This window comes from Lynx canadensis, chromosome A2 (genome assembly GCF_007474595.2).
Source record: "Lynx canadensis isolate LIC74 chromosome A2, mLynCan4.pri.v2, whole genome shotgun sequence".
Classification (NCBI taxonomy): domain Eukaryota; kingdom Metazoa; phylum Chordata; class Mammalia; order Carnivora; family Felidae; genus Lynx; species Lynx canadensis.
This window is the reverse complement of record NC_044304.2, coordinates 5,899,773-5,916,153: the sequence shown is the minus strand read 5'-3', so window position 1 is coordinate 5,916,153 and position 16,381 is coordinate 5,899,773. Positions and strand designations below refer to the sequence as shown.

General features: G+C 62.4%; 3 protein-coding genes across 8 annotated transcripts; 2 read left to right on the top strand and 1 right to left on the bottom strand.

The window, feature by feature from the left end:
- The first annotated feature begins 19 nt into the window (after window positions 1-19).
- Window positions 20-1,594, top strand: LOC115503108 (protein PET100 homolog, mitochondrial). Its single transcript, XM_030299150.1, has 4 exons — window positions 20-90; window positions 846-932; window positions 1,103-1,135; window positions 1,464-1,594. Exons 1-4 carry the CDS (start codon window positions 64-66, stop codon window positions 1,545-1,547), a joined length of 231 nt encoding a protein of 76 aa, XP_030155010.1. The 5' UTR covers window positions 20-63; the 3' UTR covers window positions 1,548-1,594.
- PCP2 (Purkinje cell protein 2) lies at window positions 1,590-4,964 on the bottom strand. Of its 3 annotated transcripts, none has more exons than XM_032591113.1 (4): window positions 3,576-4,964; window positions 3,388-3,502; window positions 2,973-3,097; window positions 1,590-1,778 (listed from the first exon to the last, which is right to left on the bottom strand). In XM_032591113.1, exons 1-4 carry the CDS (start codon window positions 3,720-3,722, stop codon window positions 1,659-1,661), a joined length of 507 nt encoding a protein of 168 aa, XP_032447004.1. In that variant the 5' UTR covers window positions 3,723-4,964; the 3' UTR covers window positions 1,590-1,658. The 3 variants fall into 3 exon arrangements, with proteins under 3 accessions (XP_032447004.1, XP_030154969.1, XP_030154987.1); XM_030299109.1 differs by having other exon boundaries at window positions 4,030-4,960; XM_030299127.1 differs by having other exon boundaries at window positions 3,388-3,451; window positions 4,030-4,959.
- Window positions 4,965-7,282: 2,318 nt separating this feature from the next.
- Window positions 7,283-15,621, top strand: STXBP2 (syntaxin binding protein 2). 4 transcript variants are annotated; one of them, XM_030299078.1, is made up of 19 exons: window positions 7,283-7,365; window positions 8,601-8,650; window positions 8,918-8,999; window positions 9,505-9,581; window positions 9,751-9,829; window positions 9,913-10,016; window positions 10,417-10,565; window positions 10,754-10,838; window positions 10,928-11,058; window positions 11,146-11,253; window positions 11,564-11,621; window positions 11,767-11,832; window positions 11,944-12,024; window positions 12,368-12,506; window positions 13,032-13,141; window positions 14,044-14,139; window positions 14,797-14,882; window positions 14,998-15,155; window positions 15,479-15,621. In XM_030299078.1, exons 1-19 carry the CDS (start codon window positions 7,329-7,331, stop codon window positions 15,562-15,564), a joined length of 1,782 nt encoding a protein of 593 aa, XP_030154938.1. In that variant the 5' UTR covers window positions 7,283-7,328; the 3' UTR covers window positions 15,565-15,621. The 4 variants fall into 4 exon arrangements, with proteins under 4 accessions (XP_030154938.1, XP_030154930.1, XP_030154947.1 ...); XM_030299070.1 differs by having other exon boundaries at window positions 7,297-7,369; window positions 8,853-8,999; XM_030299061.1 differs by lacking the exon at window positions 7,283-7,365 and adding an exon at window positions 7,832-8,092 and having other exon boundaries at window positions 8,853-8,999.
- The last annotated feature ends 760 nt before the right edge of the window (window positions 15,622-16,381 follow it).

Below are 16,381 nucleotides of genomic sequence, written 5' to 3'. Positions count from 1 at the left end.
GCTGCTGTCTTGCTGGAGGGTTGACCTTGGGCGGAAGCGGCTTTGTAGCCTAGGAGAAGCGAGATGGGGGTGAAGCTGGAGGTGTTTCGGGTCAGTGATCTTTGGAGCGGATGGGCGGCTGGGCTCTTCCCGGATCTGACGAGGAGGCTCAGAAAAGCGGGGATTCCAAGACAGAGGGAAATCTGAGGAGACAGCTTCTGAGTTTTGAGAAGGGTCTTTAGGGTCGGAAGCCTAGAGGAGGGGGCGCCGGGTTAGGGGGCTCTGGGAGGGTTGGTGGGAGGAAGGACCTCTGAGAGGAGTGATCTGAGGAAGAGGTTCCAAGAAGGAAGGCTCCAGACGCTTGGGGAGCTCGTGGGGCTCTGGGTGGCATGTGTGTTTCTGATAGGGAGACGCCTATGTTTAGAGAAATAGACTAAATGTAAATAGTGAGGCCTCCTGGGTTTGGAGGTGTTTCAGAGATCCGACGAACGGGTGGGTAATGAGGCCTCGGGCAGATGCTTTTGATTGTAGTACGAACTTTTGTATTCTGAGTCGGGTGCGTGTGCGTGTATGTGTCTTTCTCTGAGAAGGAGTCTCCCAGACTCGGAGGGGGTTTTAAGGTCTCTTAAATTATTATTATTATTATTATTATTATTATCATCATCATAATCACTATTATTATTATTAGGGGCCTAGGCTTTTAGGTGTGAGGCTTCTGTACCCTTGGTGGGAGTTAGGGGTCCTTGGGGGTCCCGAGGAGGTCCCTGGCTCTGCGGGAGGATGGTCCTCCAGGCTCTGAGCAGCCTGTGCACACTGCGGAAGGGGTTTAATCCCTGGCTCTGCTCATTTACCCCCTGCCCTTCTAGATGACACTCTACCTCACCTTCCCTGTGGCTATGTTCTGGATTGCCAATCAGGCCGAGTGGTTTGAGGATTATGTCATACAGCGCAAGGTGGGCATAGACGAGAATATTCACGGGCTCATTCCAGGGGGTGGGGGAGAGCGTGGGGCACCAACCTGCTGGGGAGCAATGTTTGCCTTCTACGAACCGACCCTGCCCTGGGTGGGGGGGTCTCCGGAAGCTCCTGGCTCCTGCTTCCAGCTGTTACTTTGTCCCCACAGAGGGAGCTGTGGCCACCTGAGAAGGAGGACCAGGTAAGTAACATACTCTTCTGCCTCCTGAAGGGATGGGGGTGCCTGGGTCCCTGTGACCATAATGGGTTTGAGTGAAAATTTTACCCCCAGTCATGAAGAAGGAGAATTGAGAGCGGAGGGGGCGTATGGTTTCCTTAGTGCCCTCTTCCTGAAGGAGGAAACCGATCCCACTTAGACCCTGGTTGTAGTTGGCACAGGGCTTCCAGTATAGATGATGAACTCTGAAGCTGTGGCCTAGGGGAGTAGGGGGCAGGCCGGGTGGTGGGATCGGGGTCCAGGCCCCTGAGGTGTGTGCCCTCTTCCCGCTTCCTTCCCATTCCACCCCCAGCGCCGAGAGCTAGAAGAATTCAAAGAGAGGATACGGAAGCAGCGGGAGGAGAAACTCCTTCGTGCCACCCAGCAGAGCTCCTGAGTCCTAGCCCCTCCACCCACGAAATAACACACACGCGGTTCCTTGTTTCTCGTGGAAGTGTTTTATTGTCTGCTTTTAGGGGCCAAGTAGGGCCCAGGACGTGTCAGGCCCTCAGGGGGCTTGGGTCTGGGGCTGGGGGCTGCTGTTCCGACGGAAGCTGAGAGCACTCGGATCTTGAGGGGTGAGGAGGGGTTGGGGGCTGAGCGTCCCGGCTCGTTTCTGCATTCCGTCCTGCGGATGAAGAGGGGTCAGCGAGAGGGAGGAACTTTTCAAGTTTACTTACTTATTTTATAGGAAAGACAGACAGTGCAAGTTGGGGAGGGCAGAGAAGAGGGGTCAGGGAGAGAGAGAATCCCAAGCAGGTTCCACACTGTCTGTGCAGAGGCCGATTCGGGGCACGAACCCATGAACCGCAAGATGATGACCGGAGCCAAAATCAAGAGTCAGACGCCTAACCGACTGAGCTGCCTAGTCGCCCCTTTTTTTAACTTTAAAAAAAAGTGTACATGTGTGCATGCCAGCGGGAGCGGGGGGGGGGGGGCAGAGGGAGAGGGAGAATGTTAAGCAGGCTCCCATGCCCAGCACAGAGCCCAACGGGCTCGATCCCATCACTGTGAGATCATGACCTGAGCTGAAATCAAGAGTCGGGGGCTTATGGAGGCTCTGAAAAGGGGGGATCCCAAGAGACAGGGAAATGACCGGCTAAGCATCTGACCTTGGCTTGGGTCATCATCTCACAGTTCGTGAGTCACAGCCCCACACCGGGCTCTGTGCCAACAGCTCAGAGTCTGGAGCCTGCTTGGGATTCTGTGTCTCCCTCTCTCTCTGCCCCTCCCTCGCTCGTGTTCTGTCTCTCTCCAAAATAAATAAACATTAAAAAAAATAGTGAGTCGAGGACTTAAACGACTGAACCACCAGGCACCCCCATCTCCCAGCCTCTAGGCACCTTAGTTACTCAACACTTAGGGTGGTATTTGGGGTTTTGATCAGAACCCAGGCTGCTGTGATTTTGTGTGTCATAGACACACAGGAGTGTATGGATGCGTGTGTCCTTGGTATGAGCGCCTGTGTCCTCTTCCTTGGAGGGAACTTCCCCAGGGAGGGGGGCTGTTCATTGTCCTCTCGGACACCCTGAGACATGGAGGCAGGAGTCACGAGTTCCAGCCATGGCTCTGACATTAACGTGCCCCGGCCTGACCTTGGGCCCCTCCCAGCCCCATCGGGGAGAGCCTTTGTCATCCCACCTGAAGCTGGGTATTGGATTGACCAGGGTCCTGTGACTGGCAGGGACACAGAGTGGCACTCTTACCAGGCACTCATCCCTAGGGGGCAAGTCATGGGTAGGTGAGGGTGAGGCCCCGTTTCCTCCTGGCTGGGGGGGTGGGAGGCAGGGTCTCGCCTCAGCCCCAGCAGGAGGTCACCTACCTTGGGGCCTATGGGCTGGAAGCCAGGCAGGGTGCTGACTGTCACACGCTGGTCATCCATACGGCGGCCCTGGGTACTGGCCAGCATGTCCATGAGACTGTCCATCTCGGGTGCAGGGCCACTCTCTGTGTTAAGCAGAGGCACGTGGGGATGAACGTATGCACAGACTGCAGGGGATGCGGCCCAGCTGAAGCCCCCAACCTGCCTCTGCACCCCCACTCGTGCTCTCTAGGAAACACGCTCGTCTCTCCCCCCCACCCCCCGCCCCGTCCCTTGCCCTGGGTTCCCAGGTGCTGTCGCAGATTCTTGCCCACGGGCCCCCCGGACGGCCACTTCCCCGTACCCCTACGGCCTGCCCTGTTCGGGCCCCCCCCAGACATCACACCGCTCCCATGCACCCCCTGCCCGCTCTCACGGCTCTCGGAGGCCGGGTCCGGCCCCGCCTGCAGTGAGCACCGCTGCTCCTCCATCCGGTCGCCCTGCACGTGGGTCAGCAGGTTGAAGAAGCCCTCCTGGTCTGGAGAGCCAGCCTGGGGGACAGACACGCTCAGTCCAGCCGGCCTCTCAGCTGGGAACCCCTCCCCTCCCCTCCCCGGCTCTCACCATGGTCCCGCCGACGTGCTGCTCTGCAGAGCTGCTCAGAATGAGACCTGAGCCTCCTTCCCGAGCCCGGCCCCCGCCCCAGGGGCCCGGCCAGCGGGGCCACTTCACGTGGTGCCGCCTCAAGGGAGAGGCTGCGGGTGCCAGCATCCTGACGTCCTAAATTGGGGCCTGACGGCAGGGGAGCCGGGGGGCTGGGATGCGGGCCAGGGAAACATACGAGGGGCTGCCCCTAAATCTGCGTCTCCCACCTCACAGGGGTCGGCACTGAGAGCCCCGACCCCTGCCCTGGGGCTGGACTAGGCACGTGGACCCTCGTGCCCACCAGCACTTCCTCGGGCCGTGGCAACTGGGTCAGGGGTCCCAGGAGACCTGCCTGCTAATTAGGTGCCCTACAAACTAATTAGTCTTGTCATTCACAGGCCCTTGAGTTGGGGGTGTGTGGGGGTGTGCTTACCTTGACGCAGGGGCCCGAGCTCCCGTCCACCTTCTCTTCCTGGTCCATCGTGGTCCCCGCTCCCCTCCCCTGGGTCTCCCTCTCTGCTGGCCTCTAACCCGGCCCTGTGCCGGAGAAGGCTTTTTAAAAGATTGTGACGTGGGGAGAGCGGATACCCAGCCCCAAATCCCCAGCTCACGCCCCATCTGCTCCCACCCAGGCTTAAGCCCCATAAAGATGATCCAGATCATTGTTTTTGCAAAAGGATGCCGGTGCTGCTGTGGGGGTAGGAGGCAGGGGGACCCGGGTTTGGACCCCGCCCAGCAGGATTCACTGGGCCGCAGGGACTCTCAGGTGGGGCTCAACAGCAAGCCAGAGCAGCGTCCCCGTGGTGGGGAGCGGGGGCTGGCTGGCCCCATCGGGAGAGCACGGGCCACCAGGGCGGCTCGGGCAGGATGTGGAGCCCCCCAGTGGGAAGCAGTGCAGGACGGCATCAGCCTGCCTGAGGGGCGGTTGTCATCTGCAGGTGCCGGGGGAAGAGGCTGGACCCCAGGACCACTGAGGTGCCGCCAGGCAGACTGGCTCCTTCTGTGTCTCCAGGCCACGCCTCCTGGTCACTGGCCCTGGGTCCGGCTGCCCACCACAGGCCCTGAGACAAGAAGGTCTGGGATTTCCTGTCCTGTCGCCAGTGTCGGGTTGAGCTGTCTCCTGTGATCTGTCATCTCAGTGCCTGGGGACCGGAGGCAAGGGGGAAAGTCCCTGCCCCCTCCCCCAAGCAGCTATGGCTTTCTTTCAGTGCCCTGGGAGAGGATGCCACTGGGAGGGTGTCGCTGGCACCCCATCCCCTCCCCAAGATGCCTTTCTGGAAACCAGTTAAGATTTCTTCTTGGAATAAATGGGTCACACCGTCCCCACACCTTCCTAAGCGCGCAGCTTGGTCCTCCTCCCCAGGCAGCCCCCCCCTCCCCACCCAGGGCCCACGTCTACACCCCCTCTGCAGCCCCAAGTCCTCGATGCCAACAGGATGCCCTGCTCCTCCGCGGATGTACTGGTCTCCTGGAGCCGCCTTGACAAAGTCACAAACCGGGTGGCCGAGAGCAACAGACATTGTCGTACAGCCTGAAGTTGAGGTGTGGCAGCACCATGCTCTGGAACCTGTGTGTGTGTGTGTGTGTGTGTGTGTGTGTGTGTGTGTGTGTCCTTCCTTTCGTCTCCCCGGGTTCTGGTGGTCGCAGGCAGCCCTTGGTGTTCCCGGGCTGGGAGCTGCAGGACTTCAAAGTCTGCCTCTGTCATCACACGACATTCCTCTGTGTCTGCACAAGGCCGTCATAAGACAGGACACCAGTCACATTGCATAAAGGCCCACCCCTACTGCAGTGTGACCTCCTCTTAACTAATTGCATGCGCAACGACTCCATTTCCAAATAAGGTCACAATCTGAGGAACTAGAGGTTAGGGCTTCAACCTTTTTTGGTGGCGGAGGGTGGACAGGATACCATGCAGCCCATAAGCAGCCGGGCACCCTGGTCACTCTCACAGTGTAGAGTAGGAGGTGGTAGGCCCTACAGACTTTCACCCCCAGGGGACAGGCTGAGAGGCTGGGGTGGGGGGTCTCCCGGTCTCCCAACAACTCCCTTTGCCCCTGCAATCCATCCTCCCCCTCCGGAGCTGCAGGGACCCCCTCCTTCCCCTGCTCAGAACTCAACCTTGGCCTCCATTGTCCTCAGGAGACAACTCAAACACCTCCGAGTAATGGAATGTTCTAAAATCGGGGGTGGGTGCGCATCTCTGCGTCTGCTACAAGGCATTGAATTGTCCAGTCTCAGTGACTGACGTGTGTGGTAGGTGAATGATCGCTCAATAAAGCTTTGAAAGAAAGAAAAAGCACAGGGAAGGGAGGAACAGAGGGAGGAAAAAATGAAAGAAAGCCCCAAAGCCCCACGTAGAGTAACCAGCCATCCCGGTTTGCCCGAGACCGTCCCAGTTTTAGGGCTGGAAGTCCTGTGTCCGGGGAACCTCTCAATCCCAGGCAAATCGGACTGGCTTAGTCCTATCTCGTCCCACGACAAGTGACAAGTCGAGCCCTCTGCAGTCCCTCCAAGCTCACCTCCCTCCCTCTGCCCCTCGAGACACACCCCCTGCTTCTCTCTGCCTGGACCGCTGCAGAGCTGCTTCGTGACGTCTTTCAGGTTAAATCTAAAGGCCACCCTGTCAGGGTACCCCTCTGGTGGAGAGAGTTATTTTCTCTCCCCCTTCCATTCAACTTTAAGCGCCACCTGGCAGACCCGAGAGTCATTCACTGCCGCCTTTCCCGCGTAAGTGGCAAAGGGCCAGGCGCCAGACCAAGCCTCGAGAAACACGGCCAAATGAAGGACCCAGTTCTGGACTCTGCGTTCACACACGTGCATCACGCTTGACGCCCGGGACCTCTTTTGCACGGGTGCTGCTGCCTGTGCCCTCTGTGTGACAAGGTGGCCACCCTTCGCTGGCGCACAGCAGGAGCAGGCCGCGAAATTTCAGGTCACGTGTGAATTGCGTGTGTGTGTCAGCGTGCAAGGGGTTGAGCGTGCCTCCAAACCCACGAAGTCATCAGCCGATGAATGCGACGAGCAGCCTATGAGGGTGTGTGTGCCCCTGGTGAGGGCCAGGCTATGTGACAGGCAGTCCTCCCGGGACAGAGTCCTGGGGTTCAGATCCCAGCGGGCCTGTTCGTCACGTGGCCTTGGACAAGGGCCCTGCTGAGCCGCGGCTTCGCCGTCTATACCGCACTCCCCCCCCCCCCCGTCAGGGTTTCTGAGGGGACTGGGTGAGACTCTGGCACGGGCCCTTGGCACACGGTAGGTGCTGGCTTAGCCTCAAGCCTCCCTCCAGGCCTCCTCCTGAGTTTATCAAATGCTGTCCAGCCGGCTGCTGCACTCTGGGGGACGGAAGGCAAGTGGGTCACAGGCGTATGGCCCCCGCGGCGCCGGCTGGGCACACAGCATCCGTCAACCACGGAGAAACTTCTGGCAGGGTGGTGGCTGTGTCTGGGGAGGATTAAAGCGTTGCTCCCCGGCGATCCCGCGCTCTCGCCGCACACGAGCAGGGAAGGTGCGTCTGAGCTCACGTCGGTGCGCGTCGTCGGGGTGTGCCCCTCGAGGGACTTCACACGCGTCTGCGGGGGACACACCTGCCGGCTCGGCGAGGTACACACCTTCCTCCCCGAGGACCGAGGGGGGGCGGGGCCGGCCCAGCGGGGCGGGGTCCACGTGGGTGACGCGCGGGGCCACGCCCCCACCTTGGGACAGACCCGGAAGCGGCCGTGGCGCCCCTGGGGGAAGATGGCGCCCTCGGGGCTGAAGGCGGTGGTGGGGGAAAGTGAGTGCGTCTCCCGGGGAGCGGGGGCCAGGGGCGCACGAACCCTGGGACTCGGGCAGCGGGGACCTGGCGGCCGGGCTGGGCGTCGAGCACCTGATCCTCGAGGGGGCGGGCGGGACCTTGGTCCTGCGGGGCGTCCCCGCTCTCCGGTGCCGGAGCGGAACAAAGTTGGGAGGCTGGGCTCCGGGGGCTCAAGGGGACCGGGCTAGGGGTGGCCGTAGACAGGCACCAGGGCTCGCACTCCTGGACCCCCTAGGGTGCCGGCAGGGAGAGGGCACAACTGGACGCCCAGACTGCCGCGTCTCTGAGCCTGGCAAAGTCCGGGGGGCTGGACTCTTGGACTGGGGCCGGGCTGGGTGCGCTGGTCGACGACCCCAGGTGGTGTGAGAGCTCAGGGGACGTGGTCAGGCCGATGCCCAGGCCCAGGGGTGAGGGACCCCAGGTCGCCCACGATCCTCATGCGGCGTGGGGACTCGGGCGACTGGGCCGCGTGGGTCTGGGATCTTGGGAGAGGGGTTGGAGGTCGTCCCCTCCCCCACCTCGGGTAGTTCCGGCCTCAGCACCTCCTTCCTGCTCCTTCCGCCCTGTCGGTCCTGATAACAGTGGACATGACCCTGTGGGCAGGCGGGGCCGCCCTGTCCCTTCTCCCTCCTCCCCCCGCTAGGCAGGGCCGACTGTGGCTCAAACCCCAGCACCCCAAGCAACAATCGGAGCCTTCTGCACAGGGGTAATGCGGAGAGGGGAAACCATTGGTTCCATTTTACAGATGAGGGAACTGAGGCTGGAGGTCGGGCGATGGGGTGACCGCAGCTAGGCCCGTCTCAGAGCAGGGAGCCAGGGGTTCTTCAGGGAAACCGATGGAGGTGGGGCGGGGGTCTGGCTGCAACGTCCCCACCCAAAGAACCCGAGGTTGTCGATGGGGAGGCGAGATCCCGGCTCTGGAGGGAGGTGGACCGTATGTGAGCGCTGGCTTCTCAGTTATTTGTTCATCTGACGCGTATTTATCGAGTGGCCACTTAGCCACTTGGGGCTGCGGGTGCTTAGACTAGTCACTTGTTCTCTCAACGTGTTTCCCTGCCTGTAAACCGGGGGTGACACCAGGGGTGACCTCACAAGACTGAGGACAGAAGTAAACAGGAGTGGAGGTGGAGGCCCAGCCCCGACGCCCAGAAGGCTCGGGGGCTTGTCGGGGCCAGAGAACCCAGCATTCTGAGCCCACCCTACTTCCCCTGCAGAAATTCTGAGCGGAGTCATCCGGAGTGTCAAAAAGGATGGCGAGTGGAAGGTATGGGGTTGGCAGAATGCCTTGTCCAGGCCCCTGTGGGGGGCCCTGACTGTGGGACCCACAAGAACTCCGGGAGGAGGCTGCTGGTCCCTGGGGTGGGGGTGGGGGGAGGGTCTAGGACAGGGTGGGGGTGGGTGGGGGGTCCTGGGTCCTCCCATCCAGCCAGCTCGTGCAGCCGCCGGCCCTGCTCACACTACCCCAGCCCCACCGCAGCCTCTCCTGCCCGCTCCTCTGTCCATCAGTCCGTCTGTCCATCCGTCCGGACAGGTACTCATCATGGACCACCCGAGCATGCGTATCCTGTCCTCTTGCTGCAAGATGTCAGACATCCTGGCTGAGGGCATTACTAGTGAGTGGACACCCTCACCCCATGCTGCCCAGATGGGACCTAAAGTATTGGATCCCCGAAAATTGTTCAGAACTCCCAAGTGCGCAGCACCCTGCATAGACAGCCCTTCCCCCTCCTCGGTGTGGGAGCCTGTGGCAGGCGGACCTCCCGTGCAGGACTCCCCAGCTGCGACTCCTAAGGGGTCAGCCTCCCTGTCTCTGCACCCCCTGTGTGTGGAACCCCGTGTAGGACCCCAGGGTGAACTCAGTGTGAGCCTCTCGGAGCGTGTAACTTTCTGTGGGGAATCCCTGGGAGCCTGGCCGTGAACTGAGACGTGCAGAACCCTGCCCAGTAACTCTTAGCTGTGTGACCCACGGGCAGGTACCTCCCCTTTAGGTGCCCGAGGGAGTACAGCATCCCCTGCCCTAGCATCCAGCCCTCTTGCCCATGTGTCCAACTCTCCCGAGTCCGAGATGCTCCGTGAACCCTGGCCCCAATGCCAATGTCCCTTTCTCTGTTCTACTAGTTGTCGAAGACATTAACAAACGGCGAGAACCTGTCCCAAGTTTGGAGGCCATTTATTTGCTCAGCCCCACAGAGAAGGTGCCTATGCGAGCGTGTGTGTGTGTGTGTGTGTGTGTGTGTGTGTGTGTGTACACATGCCTCTGTGCGTGTGTGCGCATGTGTTGGGGACAGGCAGTGGCTGGGGGGCCGGGGCAGGGGTCCGGAGGGGGGGCAGGGCCAGGCTTGGACAATGTCCTGCCTGCCCCAGTCAGTGCAGGCCCTGATAGCAGACTTCCGGGGGACCCCGACCTTCACCTACAAAGCAGCACACGTCTTCTTCACTGACAGTGAGTGCCGCGGGCTGGGGGCCGGGGGGGGTGTCGGGGCGTAGAGGCCGCTCTGGCCTGATGCCCCCGCTCGCTCACCCCAGCCTGCCCGGAGCCCCTGTTCAGTGAGCTGGGCCGCTCCCGCCTAGCAAAGGTGGTGAAGACACTGAAGGAGATCGACCTGGCCTTCCTCCCCTACGAGGCCCAGGTACAGCCCAAGCTAGTCCAGGGCTGGGGGTGTGGGGAGGGGGGTAGTCCTTGATCAAATGTCCTGGGTTCCCTCAGAAACGGACCCTGAAACAAGGAAAGGGGACATCAGGTCACAAAGGAAAGCAACTGAGTTCCTACCACCATGGGCGCCTGGAGTTCTGTCCCAAGGGGCAGCATAGAGCACACCTCCGAGGGGTCCTGCCCATGGGGGAGGGGGCTGGGTATATCTCTGCCTCCTGTTGGTTGGAAGCTGCCCCAGGCCCCTGCCCCCCACACCCCCACCAGGGCAGAGCAGAGCAGGGAGAGCAGGGAAGCCGCAGGGGGCGGTGGGTGCTGGAGGCTGCGAGCTGGCCAGGTGTGTGCCCACAGCGGCGGCCCTGGCACCTGTGCCCTCCCAGGTGTTCTCCCTGGACGCCCCCCACAGCACCTACAACCTCTACTGCCCCTTCCGCGCGGGGGAGCGGGCGCGGCAGATCGAGGCCCTGGCCCAGCAGATCGCCACACTGTGCGCCACACTGCAGGAGTACCCGGCCATCCGCTACCGCAAGTGGGGACCCCAGCCCGAGGCCACCCCCGGCCCTGACCCCATCCCACGTGCAGCCTTGAACCTCACTTTGACCCCCGTCCCGGTCCTCACCCTCACCCGGCTCCCATCCCTAAGCCCATCCTTGACCTCCAGCGTGTGCCTGGCCCTCCCCAAGCCTAAGCCCCCTTGTCTGCCCACCCCACCCCCAGGGGCCCAGAGGACACAGCTCAGCTGGCCCACGCCGTCCTGGCCAAGCTGAATGCCTTCAAGGCGGACACTCCCAGTCTGGGCGAGGTGAGGGGGCGTGCTGGGGAGGTGGGGGTGAAGCCCCAGCCAAGGGCGACGGGGTCAGTGTCCTCATCCCTGCCAAACCCCCTTCCCAGGGCCCTGAAAAAACCCGCTCACAGCTACTAATCGTGGACCGGGCGGCGGACCCTGTGTCCCCTCTGTTGCATGAGCTGACGTTCCAGGCCATGGCCTATGACCTGCTGGACATCCAACAGGACACGTACAGGTGGGCGGACCCCAGAAACACCGTCTGCCCATCACCACCTGGGTCCCTGGCCCTCAGCAAGCCGCCCTGACCCTCTGTGTCCCGCAGGTACGAGACCACAGGGCTGAGTGAGGCCCGCGAGAAAGCCGTGCTGCTGGACGAGGACGATGACCTGTGGGTAGAGCTTCGGCACATGCACATCGCCGACGTGTCCAAGTGCGTGCACGCGGCGGGCGCCGAGGGTGCGGGCCGCTCTGTCCTGTGCTCCCCGCCCATGTCCCCACTCCCATCCCCTCCTCCCCGTCATGGGCCAGGTGCGTAGCCTTTGGCTCTGGGTGAGCCCCCCCACTACGAGCCACTGCTCTCAACCGGGCTCCTCAACGTGGGCTGGCACATGGCCTGGTACAGGGACGCGTGTCCCTTGGCTCCCATCCCCCCGGGCTGTGTGACCCCCCCCCCCAACTGCCGTCAAACCACAGCCTTGGCGCCAGCCCTCAACCTCATCCCTGCCCGCTGTCACCGCCAGGAGGGTCACGGAGCTCCTGAAGACGTTCTGTGAGAGCAAGAGGCTGACCACCGACAAGGTAGGGGCAGGCCTGCTTTGGGATGGGCAGGACAGTGCCCTGCCCCCACAGAGAGGGGTGGGGCCCCAATCTGTTTGCGGGATCTGGAGTGGGATCTGGGATCTGGGGTGGGCAGGGCGGGGCCTCACGGCCTCCCTGTCCCCAGGCCAACATCAAAGACCTGTCCCACATCCTGAAAAAGATGCCTCAATACCAGAAGGAGCTGAACAAGGTGAGCGCGGGGGCGGGAGAACCTGGCACCTCCCCCTCTGCCGCCAGACTCCTGGCTGGGTCTCGGTGCCTGTTACCCCCAACTCCCACATCCCCACCCTCCGCCCCGCAGTATTCTACGCACTTGCATTTGGCCGACGACTGCATGAAGCACTTCAAGGGTTCGGTGGAGAAGCTGTGCGCTGTGGAGCAGGTGGGCGTGGGCCTGGGGCAGGGGGCGGGGCCTCGGGGAGGCGGGCCTGTCGTGAGGGGGCCGGGTGTGCAGGGGAGGAGCCTTGTAGGGGTGTGGCCTGCGAGAGGGGTGGATCCCGTGCAGAGGCCGGCCTGGCACACGGGTGTGACCCTGTGGGCAGGTGCATAGAGAGGTAGGACCCGGGGTTGGGGCCTGTGGAGAGGTGGGGCCTTGTGAGGGGCGGGACCTGTTGATGGACGGGGATGAAATCTTCGGAGACCCGGTAGTAGGATGAAGCGGGTCCCCAGGGTGCTGCCGAGAACCCTGCGGGTGTCCCAGCCCTGGCCCCGCCCCCGGCCCGCAGGACTTGGCCATGGGCTCAGATGCAGAGGGTGAGAAGATCAAGGACGCCATGAAGCTGATCGTGCCCGTGCTGCTGGACGCGGCGGTGCCAGCCTATGACAAGATCCGGGCCCTGTTGCTCTACATCCTTCTGCGGAACGGTGGGCTGGGGGAGGGCCCCGGACACCCCCGTCCACTGGGGTCTGTAATGATCCTGGGATTGTCTCTACCCCATAATTTCCTTGACCTTGGGCCGCCTCCACTCCCCAAGCACACTGGACCCCGCAGATACCCCTCTCGACCCTGGGAACCCCCCTCCGTTAACCTAGGGGAACTTTGATTGACACGAGGGCTCCACTGACACAGGGACCCCCACATCTATGACTCCTCCGAACTTAGCCCCCTCAACTAATTCCAGAGGTTCCCCCATCTCTCCTCTCTGGGATCTCCATCCAGAATTCTGGGATCCTCCTAGCACCTGCCCCGGTGGCTCCCTCGGTCCTGAGGACCACCCCCCCCACCCCACCCCAGATGCAGGATGCCCCCATCACAGTCTGGGGACCTCCTTCCGCCACCACCCAGGAGCCCCATGGCCACCTTCTGTCCCCCCCGCCCTCCCCAAGCCGGCCCCCCTCCTGAGAATCCCATCTACAGGAGCCCCTCCCTCCCCCGTCCTCTTCCTCCAGGTGTGAGTGAGGAGAATCTGGCCAAGCTGATCCAGCATGCCAACGTGCAGGCACACAGCAGCCTCATCCGGAACCTAGAGCTGCTGGGGGGCACGGTCACCGACCCCGGGGTATGCCGGGAGCAGGCTCTGGGTCAGAGACTGGGCAGGAGGCCAACGTGGGTATGGGGAGGGGGGGTGCCCGTGAGAGTCAGAACCTGGGTCCCGGGGGGCGGAGGGCACATCATCGGGGCCAGGGCACAGGGTTTGGTGTGGCTCTTGGAGGACAGAGAGGTCTGTGCAGGATCCGGTCTGGGACCGGCGGGCCCCACAGCTGTCACCAGTCTTGGGTCGCGTGATAAGCAGGGCGGCGGGGTGTAGTCAGAACCTTGGCCCCGGTGATGGGGTGGGGTGGGGTGTGCGGCCTGAGGCCCCGCTGGGCAGACAGCAGGGTCTCGAGCATTGGGATCAGGGCACACGGTCGACCCCGGTCTCTTGGAGGTCTTGGACGACCTCCCACCCGAAACACACACTCAGCAGCCTCCTGCGCCCAGCTGCCTGCCCAGCCGCTCCTGTCTCCCTCTGGCCCTGTGTGTCCCCACCTCCCTGACCCTGCCTCCACTGCCGGGGAGGCTCTCGTGTCCCCCTCGCCTGTCCCTCATCCCCCTCCCAGCCCCTGTCTGTCGCCCTGGGCCCACCTCCTGGCTCCCGTTTTCTCATCCCCACCTCCTCTCCTTGTCTTTCTCTCTGCCCCATCGCTTGGTCTCATTTCATCCGTACTTCTTTCTCTGTCTCATTTTCTCTGCTCTCCCTCCCTCCCTTTTTCTTCCCTCTTTCTCCCTCTCCCTGCCCCTTTCTCTCTCCTTCTCTCTCTTTCTTCCCTGTCTCTCTGCTCCTCTGTTCCATTTCTCCATCTTTTTCTCCAGCCCTTCCCCCAAGCCAGACGAGCCTCAGCCCCATCTGTGACCCGCCTCCTTCTCCCCCATCCTCCCACTGTCCCACCACTCCCCCCTCCATCCCACCACCACCTGTAGGGCTCTGGGACCTCAAGTCGGCTAGAACGGAGGGAGCGCCTGGAGCCCACCTATCAGTTATCCCGCTGGACCCCAGTCATCAAGGACGTGATGGAGGTACCACTGGTGGGGCCTGACCTCCCCCTGTGCCCCCCCACCCCCGCCAAGTCCTGCCCTTGACTAGGTGGGGGCTCCGTCCTCTTCATGTCATGGTGCTAAGCCTCAGGGCTTAAGGGAATATCCCTCATTATGGGCATCCCTCTGGTATCCGATCTGCTCTGCCAGGGGAGTGTCCCAAGCTGACATCCAAGTAATTGGGACCAGATGGGCACCTCGTGGGGGAGCCCCATTTCCTGTCCAACCGCTGGCTCCTTCCTGTGTCCCCCTCTATTCTCTTCCCCTGCTGCCCCCACCAAAAGTCCCCTTGCTCCCCCTTAGCCCTCCCCACCACCTGGCCCTGCCCATCCTGGGGGCGCAAAACAGCAACAACAAAGAGGACCAGGCCGAGGGGCCTGCCTCCTGCCTGCTGTTCCTCTGGAGCCTGGTACCTCTCCCCACTCGGGCCCAGCAGGCCTCCGCCTCCCATCCCTATGGACTCTGGAGCCTGGACTCCTGGGTCCCCAAGGAACTGCAGATACAGACTTCTGGGTCCCCAAAGGCTAGAGATACAGATGGGGGCTCCTGTCTGCCAGGATCTTGGCCCCTGAACAAACCCGGGGGAGGGGGCTCCAGACCCCAGGCCCCATCACCTGAGGCTCCCTCTGTGGCCCCCAGGATGCCGTGGAGGACCGGCTGGACAGAAAGCTGTGGCCCTTTGTGTCCGACCCCGCCCCCACCTCCAGCTCCCAGGCTGCAGTCAGGTGAGGGCCCCAGGGGACACCCCCCCCACCCCCGCCCATGTTAGCTGAGGGTTGTGAGGGCGGGCGGAGAGTCTCCTGCCCGGAGACTGACCTCTGCCCTCCTCCCCCTGCACAGTGCCCGCTTCGGCCACTGGCACAAGAACAAGGCCGGTTTGGAGGCACGGGCGGGGCCCCGGCTCATCATCTATGTCATGGGCGGCGTGGCCATGTCAGAGATGAGGGCCGCCTATGAGGTGACCAGGGCCACCGATGGCAAGTGGGAGGTGCTCATTGGTGAGCAGCCGGGACTGGGGTCCCTGGGTGCTGGGGCTGGACTCCTAGGTGCCTTGGAGGAAGGTGGGGGGCTGACAGCTGGACTCCCAGCTGGGTCCCCAAAGCCTGGAGCCCACGCGGGGCTTCAACCTGCCTGTATCCTGAGCTTCCCGGGGGCTGGCGCCGGGGCTGGGCCTCCCAGGGAGGGGGTCACCTGCAGGCCAGACCCCCGTGTTTCTAAAGACCCCTGTGTCCTCAGAATCAGAGGCTGCTTTCCCAAGGACCTCAGCTGGGGGTCCTGAGACAGTGCCTCCCCCCCACCCCAACCCTCCCTTACTGTCCAGGCTCCTCACACATCCTCACTCCAACCCGCTTCTTGGATGACCTCAAGACGCTGGACCAGAAGCTGGAGGACATTGCCCTGCCCTGACCCGCTCCCCCTCCCCCTCCCCTTCCAGAGAAATAAAATCCTCCCTTCTCTCTGCCAGCCAGTGCCCACCTCGCCTTCTTTCCGAGGGAGCCGTATTGGGCCAGCCTCCCGTGGGCCCGCCTCCCTGACCTGTGTCTCAGGACCCAGGACCCAGGACTCATCCCGCCAGATGGCATCTTAAGCCGGGGCCAAGGTTAAGGATTGGGCTCGGTTTGAACACTGGCTCCTTGGCCGACCTGCTGGCTTCTCCGGGCATCCAAAAATCGGGGCCAGTGACGGCAGCAGCTTTGCAGAGGAGATAAGGGACGGTGCCAGAAAGCTGATAGCAAAACAGTGTGACAGCTGCTGTTCCTCCACTGTCACTAGAGTTATCTTGGCGGCTCTGATGGGACTCTTAGTGTTATTAAGCAGAACAGACCCTGCATCCTGCCCCCCCACCCCCCGCCCCCCGGGAACTGTCTTCCTGAGACCTGGAGCCGTACAAGGCTTGGGGGCTTCTCCAGCTCCTGGGATCAGAGTCGTCTTCGGTGGGAGGACAGGCACACAGCAAACCGTGCCCGCTTCCCACCCCGGAGTTAGAACTCTGCTCATCGTCCTCCCCCCGCCCGGGGTGTTCAGAGGGTACACGAGTGTGACAGGGCCACCGTACCCAAGTACCACATTCTGGGTGACTTAAACACCAGAAATGTATTCTCTCGCGGTTCTGGAGGCTGGAAGTCCGAGGTCAAGGTGTCGGCTGAGGCCTCTCACCTTGACAAATAGATACCTAGATGCCATCTTCTCCCTGTGTCCTCACATGGCTATTCACCTGCTTGTC